The 26,461-nt window shown below is 49.4% G+C and overlaps 1 protein-coding gene across 3 annotated transcripts in view; it reads left to right on the forward strand.

The window, feature by feature from the left end:
* The window catches only part of ATP10A (ATPase phospholipid transporting 10A (putative)), a 158,484-nt gene that overhangs the window by 50,682 nt on the left and 81,341 nt on the right, over window positions 1-26,461 (forward strand). For all 3 annotated transcript variants that reach the window (XM_031440440.2, XM_031440438.2, XM_031440439.2), the window contains exon 2: window positions 14,388-14,592. In XM_031440440.2, coding sequence (XP_031296300.2) covers window positions 14,388-14,592 — 205 coding nt within the window. The remainder of the gene's footprint in view (window positions 1-14,387; window positions 14,593-26,461) is intronic.

Consider the following 26,461-nt stretch of genomic DNA (forward strand, 5'->3'; position numbering starts at 1 on the left):
TAAAAAAAAAAAGAAAGGAAATGAAAAAAAAGACACTAATGAACTCATCTATAAAACAGAAATAGACTGGAAGATATAATAAACAATCTTACGATTAACCTGGAGAAAATGGGGTAGGAAGGGATAAATTGGGAGTTTGAGATTTGTAAATAGTAACTACTCTATATAAAATAGTTAAAAAACAAATTTCTTCTGTATAGCACAGGGAACTATTTTCAATATCTTGTAGTAAGCTATAATGAAAAAATATGAAAACATATATGTATGAATGTGTATCACTGAACCATTATGCTCTACACTAGAAATTGACACATGGTAACTGACTATACTTCAAAAAACAATTCAGTGGTATTTAGATTGTGAGAGACATAAGCAGAAACCCAAAAATATTCAAAGAATTTTTGTCCCTATTTCAGTCCCAAATCACTAAGGCGGACTGAGGAAAGAGTTTCTCTCTCATCTCAGGAGGCTGAGTTGACAGCCCACCGTCATCACTGTTACGTGTTCAGAATTGGGCCAGAAGTGACCGGTCAGCAGGCCTTCCCACAGCGAGGCCTGTGTGACAGTCTGTGGTACCCAGACCTCGCCGGGTGGGCTCAGCTGTGTGGCAGCAATTTGGTGTTGAGGTGGGCGGACCCCTCGCCCCCATTCAGTTCCTTGGAAGGGGCAGGGGATGTGCTTCCTACCTCAGCCTGTTTGCAGAAGGACAAAAGATACTTTGTAATTGGTTGTAACCTGCTTGATTTCCCTAACTAGAAAAAGATATTTATTTTCCCTAAATGAAGACAGGTGACAACATCTGTATTTTAGCAATTGGCATTTTTCAGTATCTCCCCCCTCAATAATCTAAAATTGGAAAGCACGATTTACTCAGTTTCACGTGGTTTTGGAGCAGCACTCCGAACTTCTAGCCGTGCGTCTTTGGGCACTGACTTAACCCCCTCTGACCCTCAGCCTCTTCGTCCTTCAAGTGGGAGTGGCACCACCTCGCAGGGCCCTGCCAAGGCGAGCAGGTGACAGAGACTCAGCCGTGGCCCCTAGGGTCCAGTGCCCGAGGCACATGGTGGCGGTCACCATGGCCAGACGTACCGTGTTTTTACCCAAGGACGGGGTTTGGTCAGTTCTGAATCCCAACATTGTCGATCGTTCTCAGAAAAATTATTGGGTGACATCAGTTTCCCAAGGTTACTGCTGCTGTTACTACTTTATTGGATTATTAGTTTTTGTTTTTCTTTTTAGCGGAGGATTGAACCTAGGACCTCATGCCTGCTAAGCATATGCTCTGCCACTGAGCTCTACCCACTCCCCCCGCCACTTCTTTGCTGGAGAAAACTGGGATTAGATTCCCAAGCTGTGACTTCCAGAGGTGTCTTAACATCACCATGCGAACTACATCAAGAGAACCACAGCATAGTTGGATCCATATTTTAACATCCCTTCCATTCCAGGGTCCAGATTTTCTGAAGGACAGGGCCTGTTGAAGGTCTTTCACAGACCACTGGGGGACATTGGCAATAAATACGGAGAAATGTTACAGCGATGGTTGTTTTTAGAAAGGTTTTATGTAGAGTGGACGTTACAGTAACTCCAGGCGCAGTGAGCACCTAGGGGTGGGGAGTGGGAAACAGTGCTGAAAACAGGAGCAAAAGCTGTAAAGTACCCGGGAATGAATTTAACAAGAAGGGTTAAAAACCCTCATGAGAAAACAGCAGTTGGTTTTTGAAGGATGTAAGTGTTACTGAGTCCAAACTTGTTCTGCTCGCCACACAACAGGCCAGTAAATTGGGAGACAAGGTGTTGGGGCAAGGAATAATGACTTTATTTGGAAAGCCAGCAGAACAAGAGGATGGCAGAGTAATAATGTCTTGGAGAACCATCCTGCTCCAGTCAGAATGCAGGCTCCTTTTATATTAAAAAGGGGGTGGGGGTGGTTGGTTGCAGACTTCTTGCTGTAGCAATTCTTTGTTCTTGCATCTGTCCACTTGGGTCAGATCATGGTGTCCCTGTAAACTTCCAACAAAACAAACATTATTTTCCATTCTGCAACTTGTTATCTTTATATAAGTACAAAAGTGTTAATATCCTTAAAGGTCAGAGCCTTGAGAATAGGCTCTCCTGCATATTTCAGGCTAAAGGCAACATTCCTTTACCAAAGGTGCAGAGCTAGAAAGACTGAGCTCACAAAACAGGGTACAGAGTTAAAGCCAAAGAAACAGATCTAACGTGGAGTCTGGTTTGTTCTTTTCTGTTACATAAGCAAGCAGGAGGCTTCCTGCATCCCTGGGCGGGGGAGTATGTGCTGTCTCCGTGCTGGTTCTCCAGGAAGATGGCCCATGTGTCAGGCAGCTCTGCCTGCAGGGTTCTCTCTTGGAATCAAATAAAATGGCCTTAGAGTTTCTGTTGCTCCAATATAGCCAAGATATATTTTTTTAAACAGACTTAATTTTTTAGGGCAGTTTTAGGCTCATAGCAAAATTGAGCAGAAGGTGGATTTCCCATATACCCTTCGCCCACGTACATACGTTACCTCCACCATCAACATCTTGCATTAGACTGGTGCATTTGTTTCAATCTAAGAAACTACATTGATTTGTTTCTGTCACCCAATGTCCATAGTTGACATTAGGGTTCACTCTTGGTGTACATTCTGTGTACAAATGCATAAAGGATGTGCATCCATCATTATAGCATCATACAGAGTAATTTCACTGACATAAAAAAAACTCTGTGCTGCTATTCAGCCCTCCCGACCCCTTAACCCCTGACAACCACGGATCTCTTTACTGTCTCCACAGTTTTGCCTGTTCCCAAATGTTGTGTTTGGGATCATATAGTTTGTAGCATTTTCAGATTGGCTTTTTTCACTTAGTAATACGCATTTCATATCCTTCTGTGTCTTTCCATGGTTTGATAGCTCATTTCTTTTTTCATTGCTTATTTTGTTTGTGTCCTCTCCCGTTTCTTCTTGGTGAGCCTTAGCCAAGACATTTTTAAAAAGATGACCCAGGAGGGGCTTTTCGTACCAGTTAGTGGAACCAGGGCTGCAGCTTGAAGTTGTATGTGACTCACAGGTGACCCGCAGAGGCAGGAGCAGACACCACCCAGCATCACCCGGACTGCCTCTACTGGGGAGAGGGGGGGCACCAGCAGTGGAGCTGATTCAGCCCACCGTGCAGTGGAGCCCAGTGTCCTGGTGTGGACAAGGAGAAAGACAACCTGATTGCCCGAACGTAATAGAGAAACCCCAAGTACAAGATACTGTATGTGAGAATTGTAGAGTTGGTAATTAAGTTCGGTTATTTAAGGTTATTAAAGGATTATTTAATAGTCTTTGTACAATTGGCATCTGGAGGAGACAGCGCTGTGCCCCTAGGTTGTACCATATAAAAATGAGTATCAGTTCGTTTGAACACTTAAATAGTGAAACAGAAAAGAACTCGGCACTCCCCTCCAAAAAACAGAGAAGCAACAGGGGCAGTTCAAGGGCACAGGGGACTTTCTTAGCCAAGCCTGGAAAATTCACACAGTTAACGATGTAAAATTTTTAAATTGATTAAAAATTTAAAAAAATTTAAAATTATTATATGGCAAAATACACCACAAGCAAACATTAAAAAAAAATTCTTTAGACAAAACTATTTTCAAGGTAAAAGAAAAGGGGGTTAATATTTTTAATCTAAAAGCTCTCACAAATTAAGTTGTCAGGAAGAAACCAAATAATACAACAGGAAAAAGAGGGGAAGGTAGGCAGTTAATTCCCAGAACAGGTTAAATGGGTGTCCGGTCTGCCTAGCAGACTGGCAGGGAGGTTTCAAAAAGAAAGAAAGAAGCAGCTATTGTTTGCAGAAACGAGGGGGCGGGCACTCAGATACCAATGGAGAAATATGGATTGTTGCAGCCTCTTGGGAAAAGTTATTAAAAACACCAGACCTCTCCCAGCTTTAGGGCACCACCTGAAAGAATGTGGCTTGTTCTGCCCTGTTTTGTGAGAATGTCCTACCAACCAGTGAATTAATATAGAAGAAATTACCTTGAAAACTCCAAAAATGCCCCCCGGAGTGTTTTGCACGCTTTACAAATGGGCAGTGTTGTTACTGGGATGTTGACTCTGACCCCCGTATTCATGTCTACTGAGATATTTTGAGACTGTCCCATGAAACTCAGAAAAGACTGCAGTACAAATAACTTGTCCAAAAAAAATTGTTTTTTATTATGTTAAAACTCACTAAGAGGTTTCTAAGTGGTCTTGTTTTTTTAGGTATCATCTTGCTGTCACCAGCTAGTACATTTCCAGGGAAAAATTCACGTCTTCTGGGTATGCAGTGCGGCATTGTAGTGGATAATTGCATGGTCCCAGCATAGTCTGGTGTGGTCTGGGAAAGTCAGCCTCCAGTCTTCTTTCTAAAGGAGCCAGAGGCCCTTGCGATCGGGAGCAAGTTCTGTCAGCATCCTCTGACTTTGTAGCATTGGATTCTGAGTCCATTATCCTGTCTCACCAAAGGAGCAGCTGTTTCAGTTTAGGGTGGAAAGAAGCCACGTTCTGGACATTACGCAACATACTTAGGTCGAGTTCCTGCTGCAGGTTTTGCCATTTCTGTTTCAGTGCTGAGTTCTCACCCATAGGATTTTTAAAATAAATTGGTCCTGGAAGCGTTTACTTAATAATTCACCTTCCAGAATGTTCATCCCGGGTGCTGGAAAGCAGTGGTTCTCGATCTGGGGCGATTTTGCAGAGGAGCTGCCGCACCTCTTGGGTGGAGGCCGGGTGCCGCCCAGATCCCGCCGTGCAGACGGCCCTCTGCGGAAAGAATGATCGGGCTCAGAACATCAGCAGTGCTGAGGCTGGGAAACTGCTTTCAAGCTACTGTCTTTCTCATTCTGGGCTTTGCATTTCTCTGCCTGTTGTGTAATGAGTGCACAGTAAATTTGGAGTAATTTCAGAGTCTCGATGGGTCTTCTTAAAGTGCTGTGAAATTTGTCCCCATCTCCGTATCTCTGTGTCTCTCTTCACTCCAGACACACTCCTTCATTTGTCCACGATCTGAATAACGAATCCACAGAGGTTTTTCTTATCCCCAAGGCATCAGGCCTTGGCGCACTGATGATTCCGTGAGATTCTTGGATCTCTGGCCGTGAACCTCACTGCATCCTGCTTCCTCGTTCCTTCCTTGGCTTAAAAAAGTCTTGTGCTGCTCGCCCCTTCATGGGCCAGAGTGCTTCACTCGTGAGCTTGGGAAGCCTCCATCGAGTCAGTTTGCATGTTTGGTTAATTCTCTGGTCTTTTCTTTTTCTTAAAAATGTATTTTGTGGACCCTTCTAGATGCTTTATGTTTAACCCGACCTCGACCTTGACCCGCTGGGAGGAGAAGAAACCGTGTTCAGCTGTCTGGCCTGTGAGACAGGGCGCGTCCCGATACTTCTGGCCAACTCTGTTTCTGTCGTAAATGAAGCACAACTTTCGTTGGAACAAGCCTTTCTCATCCAGGGGATATTTTACCAGCAGGAAGTGTGATAAACTGACAGGTGGACCAGAAGCAGTTAGATGTTTGGAAAGCGCTTTCTCTCCACAGGGATAATGTGTTCCGTGCCAGCGAGGTAGTGTAGGATGTGCTAACCATGTAATCTTATTTGCTGTAAGTACACATACATACGGCACATTCGGCACCACCCATCCAGTGCCCTGTTCATTTAACTGCTGTGAACAGTTACACCGTCTTTCTAAGTTAAGAAAACAAAATAGCAGCTCTTGCCCTAATGACCAACCAGGAATCAAAAGTAGGATGTAACTTGCTGTTCCTTTGTAGTGTTTCTCATTTTATTAGTCAAAATCCGACACTGGCTTCCAAAGTAAGAGTGGGGAGAAAATCACACACAGAAAAATGGAAAAGGAAGTCCCGATAGAGACGGTGACCCCACTCAATTGAGGGGTCCTTGTGGGCGGTCTGGTGCCCACTGGGAGGGTGGACGGTCCCTTGGGACCAGAGCCGAGGCTGGGGTGGGGCCTCAGCTGGGCGCGAGGTCTGGCGGAGAGACCGAGGTTGTGCGGGCCTCCTCTGCGGAGCAGGACTGGAGGCTCGTAGTTCCGTCCTCCGGAGTCCGGCCTTCCCTTCCGAGGTGCCGCTTAACTGCGGGTGTCTTACTTTGGTGAGACAGAGGCTTCTGACTCAACACGAGAGTGCTGGCCAGGTGCCGGGCGTCACCATTAACTCAGATCCTTCCAGAACCAGCAGCTTAGTACTGTTTGTAAATATTTTCCAGGGAGGGGTTTTTCAAGAAAGCTGGGCAGCTTTGCACAGAAGTGATGCCCACAGGGAGACATACTGTACTTGAAGATGGCCCGTCGGTGCATAGCCCATAACCTTGCCTCCAACAGTGTCAGGTGTGCCCTGCCCAAGGAGGGCGCTTGTCAATGCTGCCACCTCATCCCGAAGCCAGGAGAGTAAACCTCTGTCCGGCCGCAGTCACCGCCCGCCAGCCGTCCTTCAGCCCCAGAGGGCTCCAGCCCAGGTGGCTGCTGTGAGCATGGGGAGCCCATTTAGGGCACACTTCCCAGTTTGTAGCCAAGACCACAATTTGATGACTTCTAACCTTGAACATGGCCATGCTGGTTGGTTGCAAATAAGCAGGTGTTCTGGAGGATGGACTGAAATGTGTTATTCGGTGTTGGGGTCAAACACCGCCTGGGTCTGGAAGTGTCTGCCTTTCCACCTTTTTCAAGCATAGCAGTATGTTATTTTCAGGCCGCGCTGGTCCCTGGGCTGTATAATTGGCGAGGGAGAAAATGAGCTTTGGGCAGAGAATTTTGCCAAGTTGCCCTGCTGGGGCCGCCTCATCAGGTGTGCTTTCAAAGCCAGGCCTCCCCAGGGCTTCCCGGACCCCTCGTGGTGAACCAGTCCAGAGGGGGAGGAAGAATTCCCAGGAGTGTTTGGAAAGGGGACTGCGATCTTAACATCTGTGCCACGTTCAGTGTGCACCACCAAAGGTTGCAGCTCCGCCAAAAGGAAACGCAAACCCAGTGACTTGAGTGCACACGTTCCATGGCTGTTTTTCCATATGTGTTCACTCGGCACTGAAAGGGAGAGGCATGGGGGTGTAGATACGGCCCCTGGACTCCTGCCCAGGCCACCTGTGCTAGTGGGAGGGGGTCGCATCTTTGTCCCGTGGACCCTGGGTTCCCAGGTCTGGGCTCTCACCCCATACCCTCTGCCCCGCCCGCCTCCCCACCTTGACATCTCCCTCCCTCGTGGGCCCATCGGTGCTCACTGTCAGCGCTGTTTCTTCTAGCCAGCCAGCTCGCTCCCTGGTCATCGCAGTGACAGCGCCCACGGGCTGCGTCCTGTCTCCTCCACGTGTGAGCCCCCAGTGCCTGTCTTCATGTACCTTGGTCTTCATAGCTGGGGCATTTCCCACAAGCCACCCCACATGCCCCACCAGCACCCTACACTCAGCCTTGCTCACTACTCGACTCCGTTCATCCCACGGCAGATTCACTCCGGGGTGAGGTCAGTGGCTCCCACATTCCAGCCACCAGGGCTGGAGACCTGGGCGCATGTGTGCCTGTTCTCATCTCGTCCTTCTCAGTGCCCCGTCCATTAGTTGTCCAATCAGACGCCCACCACGCCTCTTCTTTCTTTCCTGCCTCTGTCTCCGAGTCCACGATCTCGTTTGCTCTGCCCACCCCTCAGCTCTGGTTTGGGCTCTGCCCTTCTAGCCTCTCCCTAATTTCCACTTTGGGGTGAGGGTGGGGATGGGTGAGGCTGAGATTTATTTTTCTTCCTTCTGGAGCTAAATTCGGTGCCTCTTCCAGGAGGTGCTCCCTGATCGCCTAGCGCCGAATCGTACGTGGAACACAAGTGAAGGAATTGTACTTTCATCTTTCATGCCTTGTTTTCAGGTAGATTTGCTCAAACCTTAAATGCTCTCCATCTCTTCTTTCTCTTTTTCACTCTTTCCTGCTCATTTGAACCCAAGACACACTCCTTTGTTGGTTGGTCTTGTTGGGGGAGAGACAAGTTTAAGGGCAAGAGAAATCAAGGGAGGTGAGTGAGATGCTCCTCCTTCCACCCCCTCCACCCCCACGTCAGCACCTGAGGAGGGGGTGTGTCTGTCGTGAGGGGTTCCAGGTGTGGTTGTGAAAATAATGCGCAATTGAGCTAAAGCCAGCATTCTTGGAACATGGGAAAGTATATGGTAAAATACGGCCACATTAAGATAACGTAAGGGTAAGAAAATCTAATGTGTATTCAAGATATAAGCATTTCAGACTTCTCATTCATTTCCTAAATTACCAAGAAATGGAAGAAGTGAGTGTCTCCAATGGCAAGATGCCCTGGGAAGGTGGCTCCTTGTGTGTGGCAGGGGCGTTTTATGAACACGTTTAGAAGTGTGAGCAGCCGGACACTTTGCTGCTGAACCCGAACGGCCATGTGACATCACAAGGCAGGAGTCACTTGCTGTGGGTGGAATCAGTAACGGGCGTGCGCCTTCCTCCCCCTCCTCCTGCCTTGAGCAGGGAGGACTCTTACAAGGGGATACTCTCTCTCGTGACGCCACGGACCAGGTTGGAGATAAGGACAGTGGTGGTCCAATTATTGTGACTGTCATTGTACAAGGCGTGGCAGTGGGTCATCAGGGATGTTAACTGGTTTGTCAAATTTGGAACCTGTTGTCACCTTAAAAAGCAAAAAAGATGTTCGTTTGCTATTAGGGAGCATTGTAATCCAATAACCTAAATGCAGATCTATTTGGAAACAGCCCATTGAAGATGAAAGTACAGTTCGCTCAACTCCTGCAAGTGCCTTTAAAAAAAAAGCATAAAACACTTTAAGTTTGTTTGGTTTTATGGAATAGATCGCACCTTCGCCACGTTGGAGGGATTTGTAAGTACGTTGTTGAAAACCTTCGGCCATTGCAGAGACACGTCCCGCGCTGGAGAGGGGTCAGGAGTGAGGCTAGTGGAGACTTGGATGCATTTCAAATAATAAATCATTAATAACATTTCTGAGCAGTAGTCCTTGACTCCTGCATTCATGAAGAGCTACATAAGAGTAACAGTGGTCTTCAGGCAAAAAACATGCTTGCCTTTTTTTCTTTTTTAACGGAGGTACGGGGGGATTGAACTCAGGACCTCATGTATGCTAAGCATGTGCTCTACCACTGAGCTGTACCCTCCCCACCAAAACAAAACAAAACAAAACAAAGCATGCTTTCAGCTGCGTAAAGTAATTCCTGTAAATTGCCTCAGTCAGCCATTACCTCTTATTGGAATTGTTTACCTAGTAACCTTAAAAACATAGCTGGTACAGTAGTTTGTCAGCCTTAATAAGTGACTGAAAACGACGAGTTAAAAGGATCTTAAAGCTTTGTTTAGCACTTCTCTTGAAATAAACTTTGTCACTAGTCCCACTAAAACTTCCTTCTGTCTTCACCCCTGCCTTGTGCTGTTTTGGACCAAAAAAGCTCGGATAAGAACTGCAGAGCTCAGCAGGACTAATTATAAATGTCAACGGGTTTTCCCAGAAGAGGAAAGCTAATCATAGAAACCTCTCATTGGCCTAAGAGCAGATCTTCGAAATGATCTGTTTAAACCCGCTTAACAGCTGAGCAGACAGCCGGCCAAGAGGTGAGGTGGTTAGCACAGAAACCTCAGTGGCCTTGCTTCCTTGGAAAAGACTCTCTTTTGCCTGTGGCCTCCTAATTCACCCCTGTTTTGAATCAGGACCCCTTTCAGCTTGGGCACCCCTCCCCCACCCTTTCCCTCCACCCCCACCCCCGTCTCAGAAAAATCAGTTTCCCACCAATGACCTTTGAACTCTTGGACGGACCCTCGGGGTCCGGCCCCTTGGTCCCCTGAGCAGGGCGCTGGGTTGATCGGCAGGGCGGATGTCATTCCCGTGAAGGGCGCGTGCCCCACGCCTGTCGTTTATGATGCGGTCCGTATTTCAGAACTGCACGCTTTCAGGTTTCCCACTGTGAGTGGGGTGTTCGTGCCCCCTGATGAGCTTCCGCTCTGTGTCGAGAGAGACTCGGGCCTGGATTTTAACCAGCCTTGCTCCGCCTTCTTTCCTCAAGAGGTGTCTTCTGTCGGATGTGCCTGTGATGGAGCCGCCGGGCGGGGGGCCGCGCCTGGCTCCCACTTCTGTGCAGAAGGTGGGAGCAGCGTGTGTCCATTTGCGATTGCTGTGGGACTTGTTCCGCCAAACTCAGCAGCTGGAAGCAACCCAGATGTGCGCTGTCACCCTTGCCGGGAGCCAGGACCAGGGGGTGCCAGCGCGGGCTGGCCGGGGCTCTCTGCCCGGGGTGGCCCCGGCTGCGGTCCCGGTGTTGGCCAAGGCTCAGTTCTCTTCTGGACTCATTCGGGTTCTTGCTGGAGTTTGGCTCCAGGGGTGGGGGGGCCTGTGAGACCCCGGGCTCTTGCTGGCTGATGGCCAGGACCACTGTCAGCCCCGGGCCCTGGTCACGTGGCCCCTCCACTGCTCTCTGCTTGTCCGTGTCTGACTTGCTGTCTCTGGCTTAGGCCCCGTTTACTGGGCTCCTGTGGCTCCGTCAGGCCCCTACCTGCTGACCAACTCATCGTCCACGCCACCTGCAGGAGTCACTCCTGTGTATGCTCAGCCCCTGCCTCACTCGGGGGGCTGGCAGGGGCATGCACACCAGGGCTGGGGATCTGGGGGCTGTTTCTCAGGATCCTGCCCCCACTGCAGGTGACGCCTGTCCTGAGGAGGAAGATCACGTGGGCAAACGAAACAGCACCACTTCCTAAACCTGCTGTAACAAATACCTGGTACTGATGGGGCGATTTTACACCTTGTGCCTCGGACCCAGTGGCCCCTAGAGGGGGGCTGCACCTGCCTGACTGGAGAGTTTGCAGGGAGGCTGTGGGGTGACACGCACTCCGGAGACTTGTCCTGTGGGGAGGGAGGGTCATCTGTCCTGTCCACCCTGAACTGCCTCCACTGTGGCCTGGGGCAATAGGAGGCAGTCCTAAGCCGTTCACCTGCTGCTTCTAAAAGTCTGTAAAGGAGCGTTCTTAGGGGGCCACTGTTAAAGTCCAGTCCTGTGTCAGTGGGGTTTATGTCTGTCTTCTCTGCGGTGCTTCTCCCGTGCACAGATGTGGGGGTGGACCCAGGCCCTGGAAGAGTCTCCCTGTGCAGTGCTCGTCTGTCACCTCCACTGCCCCCTGTTTTCCGTCCCTGCGGCTTGGGGACCACCCCTTCCAGCAGGAGTCAGGGGAATTGAAGTTATTAGCTGCTAGTCTGCTCTGGCCGTCAGAACAGAGCACCCCAGACTGGGCGGCTGGCATCACAGAAGTTTATTATCGCTCAGTCTGGAGGCTGCAAGTCCAAGATCACGGCGCCGACGGGACTGGTGTCTCCTGAAGCCTTTCTCCTTGGCTCCTCTGATGGCCGTCTTCCCACCGTGTCCTCACGCAGTGGTTTCTCTGTGCACACACATCCCTGGTGTGTCTTCCTCTTCTTAGAAGGACTCCAGTCCCATTGGATCAGGACCCCACCCTGTGATCTCATTTCTTCTTAATCACCCCTTTGAAGACCGTATGTCCAAACACGGTTGCTGGGGAAAAATAAACATACCTTCCTGCATGGAAAGGAAGGCTACTGATGTGTAATATGTTAAATGTAATGTATCTAGTATACACGTACAAATGCACACATGGAATATGATATACATAAACTATACAATATATATTATTAAAGAATGTATACAACATACATACAATAAAAGTGGGTAAGAGTAATGCGGGCAGGGACGTGGCCAGGAGATCCAGGGTCTAGACTCAGTGCTGGGCGCTCCAGCTGGAACAGTCTGGGGCTTTGATGAGAAATCTTTGGTCTGTCTGTTGAGGCGAGGAAGGGGTTCTGGGATGCTGTTCTTTCTCAATGAATTCCTGATTCTGGGTTTTAAGGGTCCTGCCACTTTGAGAGTTCCTGGGAGCTATAGGGCCTTTTCCTTGAAGGCATCCTGAGCTGCTCTGCATCTGCTTCCTTTGCTTTCTGTGACTGGGGTGGGTCCTCCACCCTGAGGTCTTCTCATCCTTCGCTCCGTGTTTCCAGGCTCAAGTTTGTCCACCAGAGTGACTGTTTGAAAAACGTTCTCTGCTCTGGTGGGCAAACTCATGTCCTAAGATTTCAAGGCAGATGGAAACTGACCTTATTTGTGATGAGTTCTGTAAATGGAATGTCGTTAAGATAAACTGAACCCAGACAGTCTCTCTCCCCCACCTCCCCCGGCCCCGTGGACAGCCTCTGCCTGTCCCACAGGGCCAGCGTGGGAACACCGGTCTCCTGACAGCTCGGGTCACACCGCAGCCTCTTCAGCTCATTCCCAGCATGCGCGTGCCACCTCTGCGACTGCACAGCGATGTAGCTTTTGGAAATGTCTGGAAAGGATGAACCCTTTTGAATTCCTCTGTGGTTATGGAGCTAACAGTCACAATGATGTAAAGTCAAGGTCTGACCTTTAGAAAAGGAGATAGGACCATGGTTAAGTGGTATTCCGTCTGTCAGTTGTCAAGGTTCTCCATCTGTCCCCTGGAAAAGGGTCAGACCGGGACAGGGAGCGAGCAGCTGCCCTGGGGCGGGGGCCGGTGGGACTTGTCACAACTGGAGAACGTTTCCCTTGAAAAGCACCCTGGCCTTGCAGGGAGTTGCAAAAGTACCTTTGTGCTCACCTTGGAGGCTGGAGTCTGCAGCCCCCCTGGGGCACTCACTAGTGCTTTGGTCTTTCCTGGCATGCATTTTGGAGGACAGAACTGTGTCTAATTTATCTTTGTTGGCTCTGTAGCCACCACACGACGGTGGATCTTGAATTAGAGGAGCATGAGAAAATAGAGGCTGACAATGGAAGGGGCTACTTCTGTCTTCAGCATCTGGGGCAGCTGATGGCTGGGAGCCCCGGGAAGTTTGCCACGGGTTCCCCTAAATCCACAGCGTGGAATAAGATAGAGGTCTGACACTCTTAGGCCTTCTCGCTTAAAGCTTGAGGTTCGGTCCCACCTTGAGACCCAGACTCGCTGCTGAATCGCGCTCTGGGAGCACAGGTGAGGGGGTCGTTTTATGAGACGGGATGCAGCGGGAAGGTGATGGCAGAAGTGGAAGGTGCTTTAAGGCTTTTTATTTTCCTCAGTGTAGCCCAGAGGATTGTTTGATGCGGATTCCGTATATAGCATGTCATGTTGCGATGAAGTCTTGTTCCTCTGCTTACTTATAAAAGTGGACAAAACTGCCTCCTACGAACTCTTAAAAAAAACCTTTGTAGGATCAATTAGCCCATTTTTCCAGAGTGAAAAAACAATCTAAAGAGTAAATTTACACATGATGTTTTTATCCTGTTAATAAATAGTGACTGCTGAGTGTTGGAAGCTGACTGGTGGGCACTCTTCTGAGTGAATGTCTACTTTATCTTGGGTGACATGGAGAGGATGCATCTGCTCTGGTCTCCACTCTGTAGATGGGGACAGTGAGATGGACAGAGGTCCTACTCTCTGTCCCCATGGATTTGTGTATTATAGGGACCTTGCAAAAGTGAAATCATACAATATTTGGCCCATTGTAAGTGGCTTAATGCACTTGGCATAATGTCCTCAGAGTTCGTTCATGTTGTCACATGTGTCAGAATTTCCTTCCTTTTCATGGCTGAGTAATATTCCACTGTGTGGCCATAAGACACTGTTGCTTATCCATTCATCTGTCATTGGGCATTGGGGTCATTTCCACCTTTGAACTATGGTGAACATGGGTGTGCAAATATGTCTTCAAGTCTCTGCTTTTAATTCTTCAGGGTATATACCGAGGCGTGGAAATCTTAACCATTTTAAAGTGGACAAGTCAGTGGTACTGAGTGTGTTCAGTGCTGTGCAACCATTGTCACTACCTAGTTCCAGAACATTTTTTTCTTCAATAGACTTTATTTCTTTAGAGCGGTTTCAGGACTTAGTTCCAGAACATTTTAATCGCCCCAAATGGAAACTTGTACACAGTAAGAAGTTTCTCTCCATCGCCCCTCCCCCTAGGCCCAGGCAACCACTAACCCACCTTCTATCCTTGTGATTTGTCTGTTCTAGATATTTCATATAATTGGAGTTACACTGTATGTGGCCTTTAGGAAGCTTTTTTGAAAAAAACAACGTCCATTTGTTTTGTTTGTTTGTTTGTTTATTTGTTGAACCCAGGACCTCATGCATGCTAAGCATGCGCTCTACCACTGAGCTATCCCCACCCCCCAGGAATCTTTTTAAAACACTTTTTATTATGGAAATTTTCAACTTACTAGAAAGTGGCACAGATTGCTCAAGGAGCTCTGCACGCCTGTCACCCAGATCTGGCCTCGCTCGCCCCTCCCAGCCTTGTTAACGGCCGTCTCCTTACCAGGGAGGAAAAGCAGTACGTGCACCGACACTGGAAGGAGGTCCGCGTGGGAGACTTCGTGCGTCTTCGCTGCAATGAGATCATCCCCGCGGACATTCTGCTGCTCTCCTCCAGTGACCCCGACGGGCTGTGCCACATCGAGACTGCCAACCTGGATGGAGAGACCAACCTGAAACGGCGCCAGGTGGTCCGAGGCTTCTCTGAGCTCGTAAGTGACCTGGCGCGTCTGCGTGGGCTTCCCGGGCCGGTCCTCCAGGCGTTAGAGCGCCTGCGTGCCTTCCATCATGCCAGGTGGATTTTCCCAGTGGGTGAGTGTGGGTCTGAGGGTCTGAGAGGACCCCAGCCTGCCCAAGCCCATAACCGGCCTCTACAGCTGTAGGAACCAGGACTGGCTTTTATGACTCTGGTTTCCACTGTACATGCCTTCGACTTAGAGTCCCTTTAAGGTTCCCAGGAACACTTAGGGCCAACTGACTGTTCGCATGTACCCAGCTGTCTCTCTAGTTGGCTAAATGGCAACACAGAAGTAAGGACCTGACCCCCAGGTGTGCCTCAGGAGTCTTTCTCCTCCAGGATGTTTCTGAGTTCAGCATCACAGACTGAGTTTAGAGGAGCACGAGCCACTGCTCAGAAATGCACAGCCTGTGAGGAGTCAGGAGGGAAGCAGCGTCCGAACACCTGTCCTCACCAATAGCCTTGTGGCTGGAAAGTCCAGACCCTGCCAGGGGTTTCCAACCTCTGTCACCCTCCAAGTCTGTGCAGAGGATGCCGAGGTGCAAACTCTGGGGCACAGAGGGGAGCATGAACCCTCAGGGATCACAGCGTATCTGGAAGGGCCAGCCCATACCTCGGTTCTCCTGTCTCAGTCATGCTGGGGGGTCTGGCCATCACCACAAACTGGAGGAAGCTTTAAGGGGGGCCCAGGGAAGTGAGCTCCTGAGTTTCAGGAGGGAAGCACTGGGCAGCCTCTTCCTCCATCCCACAATGTGTGTCAGTCAGTGGCCCACATTGGAGATTCCTGCTCTGCCATCACGCCCTCCACGTGAGCTCCTGAGGAGAACCAGGCCTTAGAATCAGGACTGGGGGGCTCCTGGGGCAGCTGGCTGGTTTTATAGCCTGGGGGTGTCCCCAGGGCAGTACTGGCATTTGAGGATAGGGTGTTCCTTAGGTAGGATTGTTGCCTCCTGCTATGAGTGTCCATGCAGTTGACTCTTGGTCACCGTGACAGCCAAGGTACCTCTGCACACTTGCAGAGGGCCTGGTGGCATTCCCCAACCCTGGGGCTCCCGCCTGGCCTCGGCTGGCGGGACTTTCTGAGCCTGAGGCTCACCCACCTTCTCTAGAGTGGCCCGAACTTTCACTGGCATCTGGCTTGTTCTGCCCTCCCTTCCATCTACCATCATGATCTCCTCATTTAATTCTCCTCTTTATTATTATATTATTTTTTAATTCTTTTTTGTTTTGGGGGGAGGAGTTAATTACATTTATTTATTTTTTTAGAGGAGGTACTGGGGATTGAACCCATGACCTCGTCCATACTAAGCATGCGCTCTACCACTCGAGCCATGCCCTCTGCCCCCTAATTCTCCTCTTGTGTCAAGTCTGTTTTTGTGAGCTGCCTCCAGTCTTTCTTGGAATCAAGCAAAACATACCTAAATACTAAAAATCTTATTTTTAGAAAATGAGGTGCTCTCCTCCCAGATCAGGAGAGTTGGTGACAGTGCTTATTAGGGACCCTCGAGGCCCAGCGCTAGTATATCCGGCAAGTTCCAGCTTCTGCACTGGTTGTGCTCCAGGGTTTGGTCATCTAAACCTGCCTTGTGCTGCCCCTCGCCCCCCAGGACCCGTGTGCATGTTCCCTGATGTCCCTCTACCCCCAGGCTTTCTCCCCCAGACCCCCAGAGTTCCTGAGTTCCTCAGCCTTCTCCAGGGCACAGCCCAGCGTGGGGACAAACCTGAGATCAGTAGGGGTGCTTTTGGAAGGAGGCAAGCAGTGACCGCGCAGGCTTGGGCTCCAGCTTGGAGGAGCGGCCAGTGTGTGCGGACGGTGCCTCTTACATAAACGGATGCATTCGAAGGTCTGATGGGCGAAACATCAGACGTGCTGGAGGATCTGGGCAAGCTGCGGACCGGAGAGCAGAGTGGACCTGTTTGGGTGGCGGGTGGGGCAAGGCCATGTGGGTACATCTCCTTGGTCAGCTCTCAGGAACAACTTCCTTTTTCCCTACTTTCTAATTTTCTCAACTGCTGAACCCAGTCATATCTAAAAGCCTCCTCCACCCACTTTTTTCCCCAAACAAGAGCTGGAACACTTTACAGCTCGGTGGTGCTTTATAGAAACATGCTGTTTGTAAGATGGATGTTTGAAATTCCAGGGTGGCTGCAGACAGACATGTCCTGCATTCAGGGGCCGGAGGAAGTAAATGGATCTGAGCCGTAACTTAGTCAAAATGGCCAAAATTAAGAACCACAATAATTTTGATTTAAAAAAAAAAAAGCTTCTTTATCAGCACCCAAATTCTTCAATAGTCCCTACTATTGGTATAATTTTTTCACTTTCTGTTTTTCCCCCTGTCTTTCGCTAACATCCCAAGGCATTTTTCTGGTCCCTGAATTCTTGTTCATGCATTACTGTTCTGAAGTATGTGAAAATAAAGATGGAAAATCTTTTATTTTCTGACTGCAACATTACCACGCCAGGAACATTTCAGTCCTCTGTGTTGAGGTGGGTTTTTCGTGGATGGAGGGCCAGCTGGTGTCTCGGGTGAAGAATGGATTCCTGTTGAATTCACAGTAACACGGTGCCATGTAGATGAATGGGCAGTTGGGAGTGGTTGACCCCTAGGAGAACTTAAATTAGAGGTGATTTGCGAAATTTAGGTGAAAAATAAGAGGACCCTGACATCAGTGCGGGTGGGGACTGAGTGTATCTGTCAGGGTCCAGTGAGGAGGCAGAAGCCACACGTGACTCAGGGCAAGTTGGGTGTGCAGATCTCCTGGTTGGGGACCGCACTGAAGAAGTAAAGTGACTCTGCAGAGCACAGAGGAACTCATGGAGGGAACAGCTGTGGCCCTGGGGCTGAGACAGCGGCCAGCGAAGAGGGCTCCGAGCCTGAGTCTCATTCTCACAGCCAAGGGCATGGCTGTCCATCATGGGAGGGCAGAAAAGCTACCAAGGGGCTGTGCCAGCAGAAGGCAGCCCTCGCGGGGGTAGGGGAGCCAGCCACCGGGAGGTGCTGGGCCCAGAACTTTCAAGATGCTGGGCAGTTGCGGCTGGAACCAGGCACTGGGGATGCCACCTTCTGTGTGTGGCTTCAGCCACTCCACTGGGCAAAGGCCGGGTGGTGACGCTTTCGACAGTGGCCCCTCGGAGACTAGGCTTGTGCATGTGGGGGATTCAGGAGCGGGTGCAGGGAGCAGCAGCCTGGGCTGGGGTCCGAGGCTGAGCCTCAGGGCCCTGGTTCCCCTGAGCTGAGAGTTGGAGAGAGCTCGTGCAGGTTCAGTCCTGGAGGACAAGTCCACTGACCGCCCACCTGGCGGCCAGCCCCTTCCTCCAGCACCCATGGCCGACTGCCCACCTTCTCGAGTTTCCAAAGTCGTTCATGAAGTGCTTCTTTGTGGAAGGATGCTAAGAAGGAGGGAGGTGGTCCACATGCTGTGGGGTCTGGTAATCTAAGGCAGTGGGACCAACACCTGGAGGACCCAGGCCGGCTCACCAGCAAACGCCCAGTTCTGAGGCACGAGAGAATCCCAGCAGGGGACTGGCTTTGGAAAGTGCCCTTTGAGAGGCCTAGGGAGGAGCTCAGAAAGAGGGCTTAAATTGTACTCTGAGGGCTCGGATGGGAGGGCTTGGGTGCCCGGGAGGTATTCCAGGCAGTGACCCAGGTCAGAAGATGCCTCAGAGGTGCAAATAGGATTGCGTTTCATGAAGAGTATTGGACAGACTGTACAGAATTGAGGGCCTGGAAGCACAGTGTCGGGGGTGGTGGGGGATGCATGGCCTCCCCAGAACCCTGCGTTCAAGGTCAAGGCCCTGAGACATCTTCAGTCCCCTAGCCATATTGCTCTTAGAAGGAAACTTAGATATTGGGGCTTCAAAATAAACACTTGACTGAAAAGCTGAAGTCAGATTGGCTTTATCCAAGAAATAAGAGGAACCCCAGTACTGAACATAAGCCATCACAGTAACGAGTCACATTTGTTCCAGCTTCCTGGGGGCCAGGCTGTGTCCTGCTTCCCACATTCACAGGGGTGCAAACCATTGCCAGTCATAGTTTTAAACAGAAATTATGAGGTAATGATTATCGTACCCTTTTATTTATTTTTCCATTTTTAAAACATTGAAGTATACTCAGTTTACAACATTGTATCTGTTTCTGGTGCACAGCATAATGTTTCAGTCGTACATGTACATACATCCTTTTCATATTCTTTTTCAGTATAGGTTACTACAAGATACTGGATATAGTTCTTCGTGCTGTACAATGTAAACTTGTTTATCTGTTTTATATATAGTGGTTTGTATCTGCAAATCCCAAACTCCTAATTTATACCTGCCTTTCCCCTTTGGTAACCATGAGTTTGTTTTCTCATGACTCACAGAGTCTGTGAGTCGTTCTGTGTCTTGTAAATACGTTCACTTGTGTCTTTTTTTAGATTCCACATATGAGTGATGTCATATGGTCTTGTACCCTTTTATAGAAGAGCAGCAGAAAGGGAAGTCAGGAAGTTCTGTCAAGGCCCCCTTCCCCCACCCCTTGAATCGAAGGGGAATCTGGAGTCCCCCGGGTTTGGCAGCTTTTGAGGTGGCAGGATGGGGAGGTTCCCACCGCCTGGTCCTTTCTGGTGCCCTGGGCATCCTGTCGCCTCACCACACACAGACCTGCAGCTGCGCCCAGGAAGCCACATGCATTCAGCCTCTGTACAGGTTGACGTTTCTGGTTCCTCTGTAACATCCGCACAGTCATTTCTGCAGAATTTGGAGTTCCCTAGGCTGATAAATTTTTTTTCATTTCTATATTTTTTTATTGAAGTATAGTCGGTTTACAATGTTGTGTTAATTTCTGGTGTACAGCATAGTGATTCAAATATATCTATATATCTATATCTATATCTATATATATTCCTTTTCATATTCTTTTTCATTATAGGCTATTTCAAGGTATTGAATATAGTTCCCTGTGCTATACTGTGGGACTTTGCTGTTTATCCTAGGTTGATAATTTTATATAAAGATCATTTTTTTCCCCTGAAACTCATTTTGTGATTATTTTAACAAGTATTTACTGAGTACTTACTAAGCTTCAAATGCCATTCTAGGCACCGGTCAAAACAGGCAAACTTCTTTCCCCTCATAGTGTTATGTGGCATGTAAGTAAGTAAATTAAGCAGAGATGGACTTAGAGGTACGTGCTGAGGACGAAGCAGAAACAGGGACCCGACGTGTCGGGTGGTGTTGGAGTTTCTAATGGGCCGGGGGGCCGGAGGGCAGTTAGGGAGCCCAGCCCTGAGGCCGTGCAAGCCATGTTAGTGTCAGGGCGGAGCCGCCCAGGAGGCAGCTTCTATGTGGGTTAATTTACTAGGGAAAAAATGTTCCTCCAGTTTGTCTGTTGGATGGATCCAACCCCAGCTCCACCCACGGGGCCATCTGTTTCCCGCAGTTTGGAGTGGGGATTGTAAGACTTGCAGGAAGAGCTGAAACCACAATCCTGCCAAAGCTAGCTCCTCCCAGGCGTGTGTGGGTGTGTGCACATGTGTGTGCCTGTGGGCCTGGTGCCTGTCCTGATGACATTAGGATGGAAATTTCCTAGGCTGGAAAAAGTCTGAGCAGCACTATTTTACAAGATGTACCTGCTGTCCAGACTGGCACGGATCCTAAGACAGTGACATGGCTTTTCCTCCACTTTGCACACTCTTCTAAATGCTGCTCAGGCAGTGACAGAGGGTTTCCTTTATGAGGGAGTCAGTCCCCACCCTGCCCCAGTTCCCTGACAGAATTCAAGATGCTTAGAAGAATGACTTTAAAATTCCATACATGTAGGAGACAAAATTAATATTTTTTTGGTTTCTACCTACTCACGCTCCCCAAATGATCTCTACCACAGGAAATCTAGGTGGGGAAAAGGTGGTTTGCAAGATAGATAGTTCTTGGACCAAAGTTTCTTTTTCCTTAAGCTTTTTGAGTAGTCTTTAAATTAGCTACAGTCTCTGCTGTGGGACTGAAGAAGGAAACCATTTGTCATCTAAGTGGAAAACAAAGACAGCTGGCTGGGTGTGTTAATTGCATCAGTTAATATCAAGCCTTGACAGAAAGATTCATGGTTGTCTTTTACATATAAGTTACACTGTGGAACATTTTCTTTCTTTTTCTTTAATTCTTATTTTTTGTTGTAGTTGATTTACAATGTTAGTTTCAGGTGTACAGCAAAGCAGTTCAGACACATACACACACACACACACATACGCACACACACACGTGTATTTTCAGATTCTTTTCCATTACAGCTCATTACAAGAAATTGAATATAGTTCCCTGTGCTATACAGAGGTCCTTGTTGTTTATCTGTTTTATATATAGTAGTGTGTATCTACTAATCCCAAACTCCTAATCTATCCCTTCCACCACCACCCCTCACCCCTGCTGCCCCCAACCTCCCTACTTCCCTCCTGCTAGCCACAGTTTGTTTTCTATGTCCATGAGTCTATTTCTGGTTTGTAAATAAAAAATATTTTTTTAAATTCCACATATAAGCTACACCATATGATATTTGTCTTTCTCTGTCTGACTTACTCCACTTAACATGACAATCTCCCAAGTCCATCCGCATTGCTGCAAATGACATTATTTCATTCTTTTTATGGCTGAGTAATATTCCATTTGTGTGTGTATATATGTGTGTGTGTGTGTGTGTGTGTGTACACACATACCACATCTTCTTTATCCAGTCATCTGTTGATGGACATTTAGGTTGTTTCCATGTTTTGGCTGTTGTAAATAGTGCTGCTGTGAAAACTGGGGTATGTATATCTTTTCAAGTTGGAGTTTTCTCTGGATATGTACCCAAGAGTGGGACTGTTTCATTCTCAAATTTAACAGTCACATACTTTTGTTAAAGGATATTAAATAGGTAACAGGAAAGACTATAGGAAAGAAAATTACTTTGAGAATCCAGTAACTATATTTGGACTAAAATTTTTATTCTAGCAAGTGTGAATGTACAAAGCATTTCAGTTAGGTGGGTAATATAATTATCTGAGACATAACCATGTCTTATAATATCAACTGTGTTTACTTCATGGTGAATATAAATTTGGTAGTGTAATAAGATGCTTTGTTTTCTAATCCTGGTGACTTTGTCATGGATTCTTTGTCTTGAACCTGTGATCTAGCAAAGCAGCACCTACAGAGAGTAAAGCACTGTAATCTTAAGGAAAACAACTAAATGCCATGCAATTGATAATATTAGGCTTACCTGAAAAATTCATCCTAAAAGATCTATTTACCATATGGGTAAACTTGAACATTGTGTGTGTGTGTGTGTGTGTGTGTGTGTGTGTGTGTGTGTGTGCGCGCGCGTGCATTTAACTCCATGTTTTTTGTGTGGTTGGAAGTGGTCATTTTTTATTCTAGGAAAAAGACGACCAAAGCAATAAGAGGTTTTTGGTTTTGTTTTTTCTTTTTAATTAGAGGAGGGAGGGGTAATTAGGTATTTATTTATTTATTTATTTAAATGGAGGGACTGGGGATTGAACTCAGAACCTCATGCATGCTAAGCACGTGCTCTACCATTGAGCTATACCCTCCCCTCTGAGGTTTTTGTTCCATTTATGGTGGTATACAGTGTTTTTTTTTCCTTTGTATTTGCAGTGTAATGGAAAAAGAATTTAACCAAATTCCAACTTCTCTAGACATAGTTGAATTGCATCAGGATTTGCAGAAGGTTTGAGGCTCTGTGTGTGTGTGTTTCTGGAAGAGGAATTTCTTTACCAGTAGAAAGAGCTGGTAACGGGAGATCTGTCCAGTTGGCCGCAAGTTCCTCCTCACAAGTGGGTATGGGTGTGTGTGTGAGGGCGTGCCTGTGTGTGCCCACGTGTGAGTGTGTGCACAGGCAGGTAGGGGTGTGTGTGTGTGTGTGCGTGCGCGCAAGTGTATGTCCCAAAGAATAAAACGAAATGAGCTAAGTGTGCTCCAGTTACCACTTTGTCCTATTTTGGGGGAGAGGATAAATATTCTTTAATGTTCTAGAAGCAGATTGAGCTCTTCCTGGGGGATCTAAAATTTGCAGTCTGGTTGTTGAACTGCTTCTGTTCACTGCCTGCGTTAGGTGATGGCGCCCAGGTAGTCCGGTCTCTGTGCTGTCAACCCTGGGACACTTTCTTCTTTGATGGGGCGTCTGTGCCTGGGGTTGGGTCGCTTCCCTTTGTTTTGAGAGCAGAGCCCCCAACATGAGGAAGGTCCCTGTTTCTACAACACAAGACCAGTGGCCACAGCATTTGAATTTTTCGAGTTAGCCTCGTTTTGTTTCTGCGTGTGTGAGAATCTAGTTCCCCACTTCACCAAGCATCACTGGGGAAGTTATGGAAAGCTTTTGGCTTGTGTGAGTTCCTGCAGTGGACGGCAGTGCTTGCTTCTTGTTTCGGCCTGAGTGCTTCTTGGAGTCTCACCTCTCTGCCGGTGAGACCAAAGCAGGGCTCTGTCTCCACACCTGCGCTGTCATCATGGTGTCCGCGGGGACCAGTCCTGATGTGGGAATTTCTCTCTGTGGGGAGCGAGAGCTATACTGCTGGGCACGCTGTTACCTGCTCAGGTGTGGATGAAACCGTGGCCCCAACGTCTAAATTGGGTATAAACCATACTGAAACACGTTCTGGTCTTTTTCACCAGTGGTAACGGATAATCCACGCTGTGAAAGGTGTCGGGACGTGACTCATCGTCCCCAATGGGAGTGTTTTCCCAGCTGAGCTCAGGCTGGGACACGTTTCTGTGGTGTGTTGGTTTCCAGTGAAGCCACTTGTGGTCATAGATCTGTCAAGATGCCATCCTCCCCTCCTCCTTGGAAAAGGGTGACACTGCCTGTGACTGCAGGGCTTCCCCTCTGGTTCCAGAGAGTTGCCGCTGAGATGCGTCTGCAGGGGGCTTGTAAGTTAAGAATGGGGCCAAAGCTGAAAGGTCGTTCTTTATCACACACACACAGACACACCAGACTTGCCTGAACAGAAATATCCACCTGAGATCCTTGTGTCTTTGAGAGAAGGAAAAGGAAAAAAGTAGTTCTTACTCATTTGTGACTTTGCAGCAGATCCTGCCCGTTGGCTGAAAGCGAGCCCTTTCGCTGGGGTGGTGACGAAGGCCAGCTTCAAAGGCCTGCAGATCTAGGTTTGTTTTGGAAGGAACTTCAAATGGCCGGTTTGGTCATCCGGCCTTTATCAGAAGTTCTGGAGCCCTGAGCATCAGGCAGGAAATCTTGTGAGGACAGACTGTGCGAGGTTGACACCAGGACAGACGGAGCGGTGGCGTTGCCCCTCAGCCCAGGGGGACCAGGCGGCCCTGGGGACCCTCTTCCCAGACTCCTCCAGGGAGCAACGTGACCATTGCTGTTAAATGTTCAGGGTGAGGAAGGCTGGGCTGGGTGAATCCACAGCCATGGTAAATTCTGGAAGAAACGAACAACTGAGAGTATGTCTGCAAATAAAAACTGTATTAATCATTAACACCACGAGAGGACAGAAACCCTTTCTCTTAAACACTCTCCTTTTGTAATATTGAGAGAAACGCTTTCAGCTATTGGCTAAAATCTTCTTTGGATCTTGGAGCTTCCTTCAAGGAAGATGTCACTTCCAGTGGATGTGATGTCTTGTGTTTTTCCTGTTCATTTTATAAGATAAAAAGAATTTCAGGACTTGTTTTCTTTACACCGGAGTAAAGAGAGAGCTCTTCTGGGTCATTTTGGGAAAACAAGGCCTGGACCTGCGGGCAGAGCGTGGCCCTCTTTGGGGCAACCGGGGTGAGAGGCGGGGGCCCCCTGCGGTCACACCGCCACACCTGGCCGGGCTGGGCTTCCTGCCCGGCTTGGACTGTGTGCTTCTGATTCCACTCCTGTGATTGCAGGGAGTAGGAAACGTTTGCTTTTATTCTGAATAGAAGAAGCTACTTTTCCCCTGGTTACACCTTTCACAAAGAAGTCCACAGTTAATGGCATCACGCTGCTGTGGCAGGAACTGGTGGCCTGGGTACCCCTTCCGTGTGTCACCCATCCCAGGACTCAGGAGGCCCTCGGACCCTCCCCTCCCTGCTTCCCCTCCCCCTTGGTCGTGGCCAGTCCTCCCACTGCGTCCTGTTCATGGTCGGGTCATTTCCCGGCCACTGCAGCCCAGCACTTGGAGTTACCACTGACCCGACCCTCCCTCTTGGCGTCAGAGGACCTGCCCCAGTCCTGTAGTTCTGCAGCACAAGGCCTGGGACCCTGCCTGGGAGGCAGCCCCCCCACCAAGTGCCACCTCAACTGGGGACACCCATGGCCCTTCTGTGCACCCGTCCAGGCTGGCGCATCAGATTTGTCCTGAATACGTGACTCTGAAAGGTCCTGTCTCGGGAGAGCATCTCCTCTTCCCTCCCGGGGAGTGTTCAGAACTTTGAGAGCTTGCCCGGGGCGGTGGTCTCCACACCAGCCCTTAACCACTTAGCAGTACTTACTAGTAAGGTTGATCTGAGCTTGCCCTGGAGAGGCATGGGGCCCCCTGGGGCCAGCCCCCAGCATTTTGCCTCCCTTGGTGTGGGGTGGGCAGGCGGGGATGTTCCAGGGTCCCCGCGGGGCTGAGGACAACTGCCCTGAATTGAGGACAGCTGCCTTCCTGTTTTACAAATAAGGTGGCCCAAGGCCCAGCGAGAGGAGGTGGCTCACCCGGATGCACGGCCCACCCCTGCAGAATCCCCTCCTGCTCCTTCGCTGCTCCAGCTCCCGGGCCACCCTGCAGGGGCGCTTGGTCCGTGCTCCCCGGGAGAGCACCCCCCGTGGCTCCTCGTGGACCCTCCCCGAGGGGCCTGCAGTGGGTCCCCGCAGCGCCTCCCTGCCCCCATCCCTGCAATCGGCCCTGGGCGCTGCTGCGGCAACTGCTCAAAGCACATCCAGTCACTGCTCTCATCTTGTGCTCTGGCTCCGAAGTCTGCAGCGGCGGCGGGCACTTGACCGCAGTCAAGTTAAGGGCTAGCTCCCCAGGCCGGAACGGGCACAGAGGAAACTGATTACTGTCCAAAAATCTGACTGTGATGTGCTGTGTAGCAGAACGGCCTGGTCTAAAGAAACTGCTGATGCCAAGAAGCCAGGCAGGGTAGAATGCGTAATGCGTGTTTGTCTGCACACGTCTGTCTGTCTCTCTATATATACACACATGGATATACATAAAGTAGATAAGGATATATACGTGCACACGTGTATCTGTGGGTTCCACTTAAGATGTGATTTGCTGGGAGAATTCCACTGGTTTGAAGTGCTGGCTTGGTTGTTTCTGGGGCCTTCGGGCTGTGCGCCTCACTGGGCCACGGCCCTCGCCTCTGGCTCCGTCCCAGGAGGCCCTGCTGAGCATGGGCGCTGTGCAGTCCAGCAGACGCTGAGCTCCGGTGATCTGGGGCTGGATGGAGGCTCCATTTCTGATGGGGCTGGGGTGCCCTGGTTGGTCAGCCAGGGTGACAAGGGACCCAGGGGCGGCGGCGGGCAGACGAGCCGACCCCCTTGGCCCCTGGCATGTCCCGAGCAGGCTTCTGCTCTCAGACAGCAGGGACAGGAAACAGGTGCACTGGGCAGGGTGGCCCTGGGGCTCCTCCATCACTGTGCCCACCACAGCGCTGCGCTTGGGCTTTTAAATGAGCGTGACAGCCGTCACCGTCAGCGGTCTGGCCACGATGCGGAAGGAGAGCTGAGCCCTTGCCCTCTTTGCTGTCTGCCCTTCTTGAGAGGGGGAACTGAGAGGGTGGCCTCCCCACCCCACACACACGCAGGGTGGCGGGCTCTCCAGGTTGTGCCGATGAGGAAACACAAGACGGAGGCTCTGAAAGGCTCCTCCGCTGTTCTCAGATTTAC

Source organism: Camelus dromedarius, chromosome 29, assembly GCF_036321535.1.
Source record: "Camelus dromedarius isolate mCamDro1 chromosome 29, mCamDro1.pat, whole genome shotgun sequence".
In the NCBI taxonomy this organism is placed as follows: Eukaryota; Metazoa; Chordata; class Mammalia; order Artiodactyla; family Camelidae; genus Camelus; species Camelus dromedarius.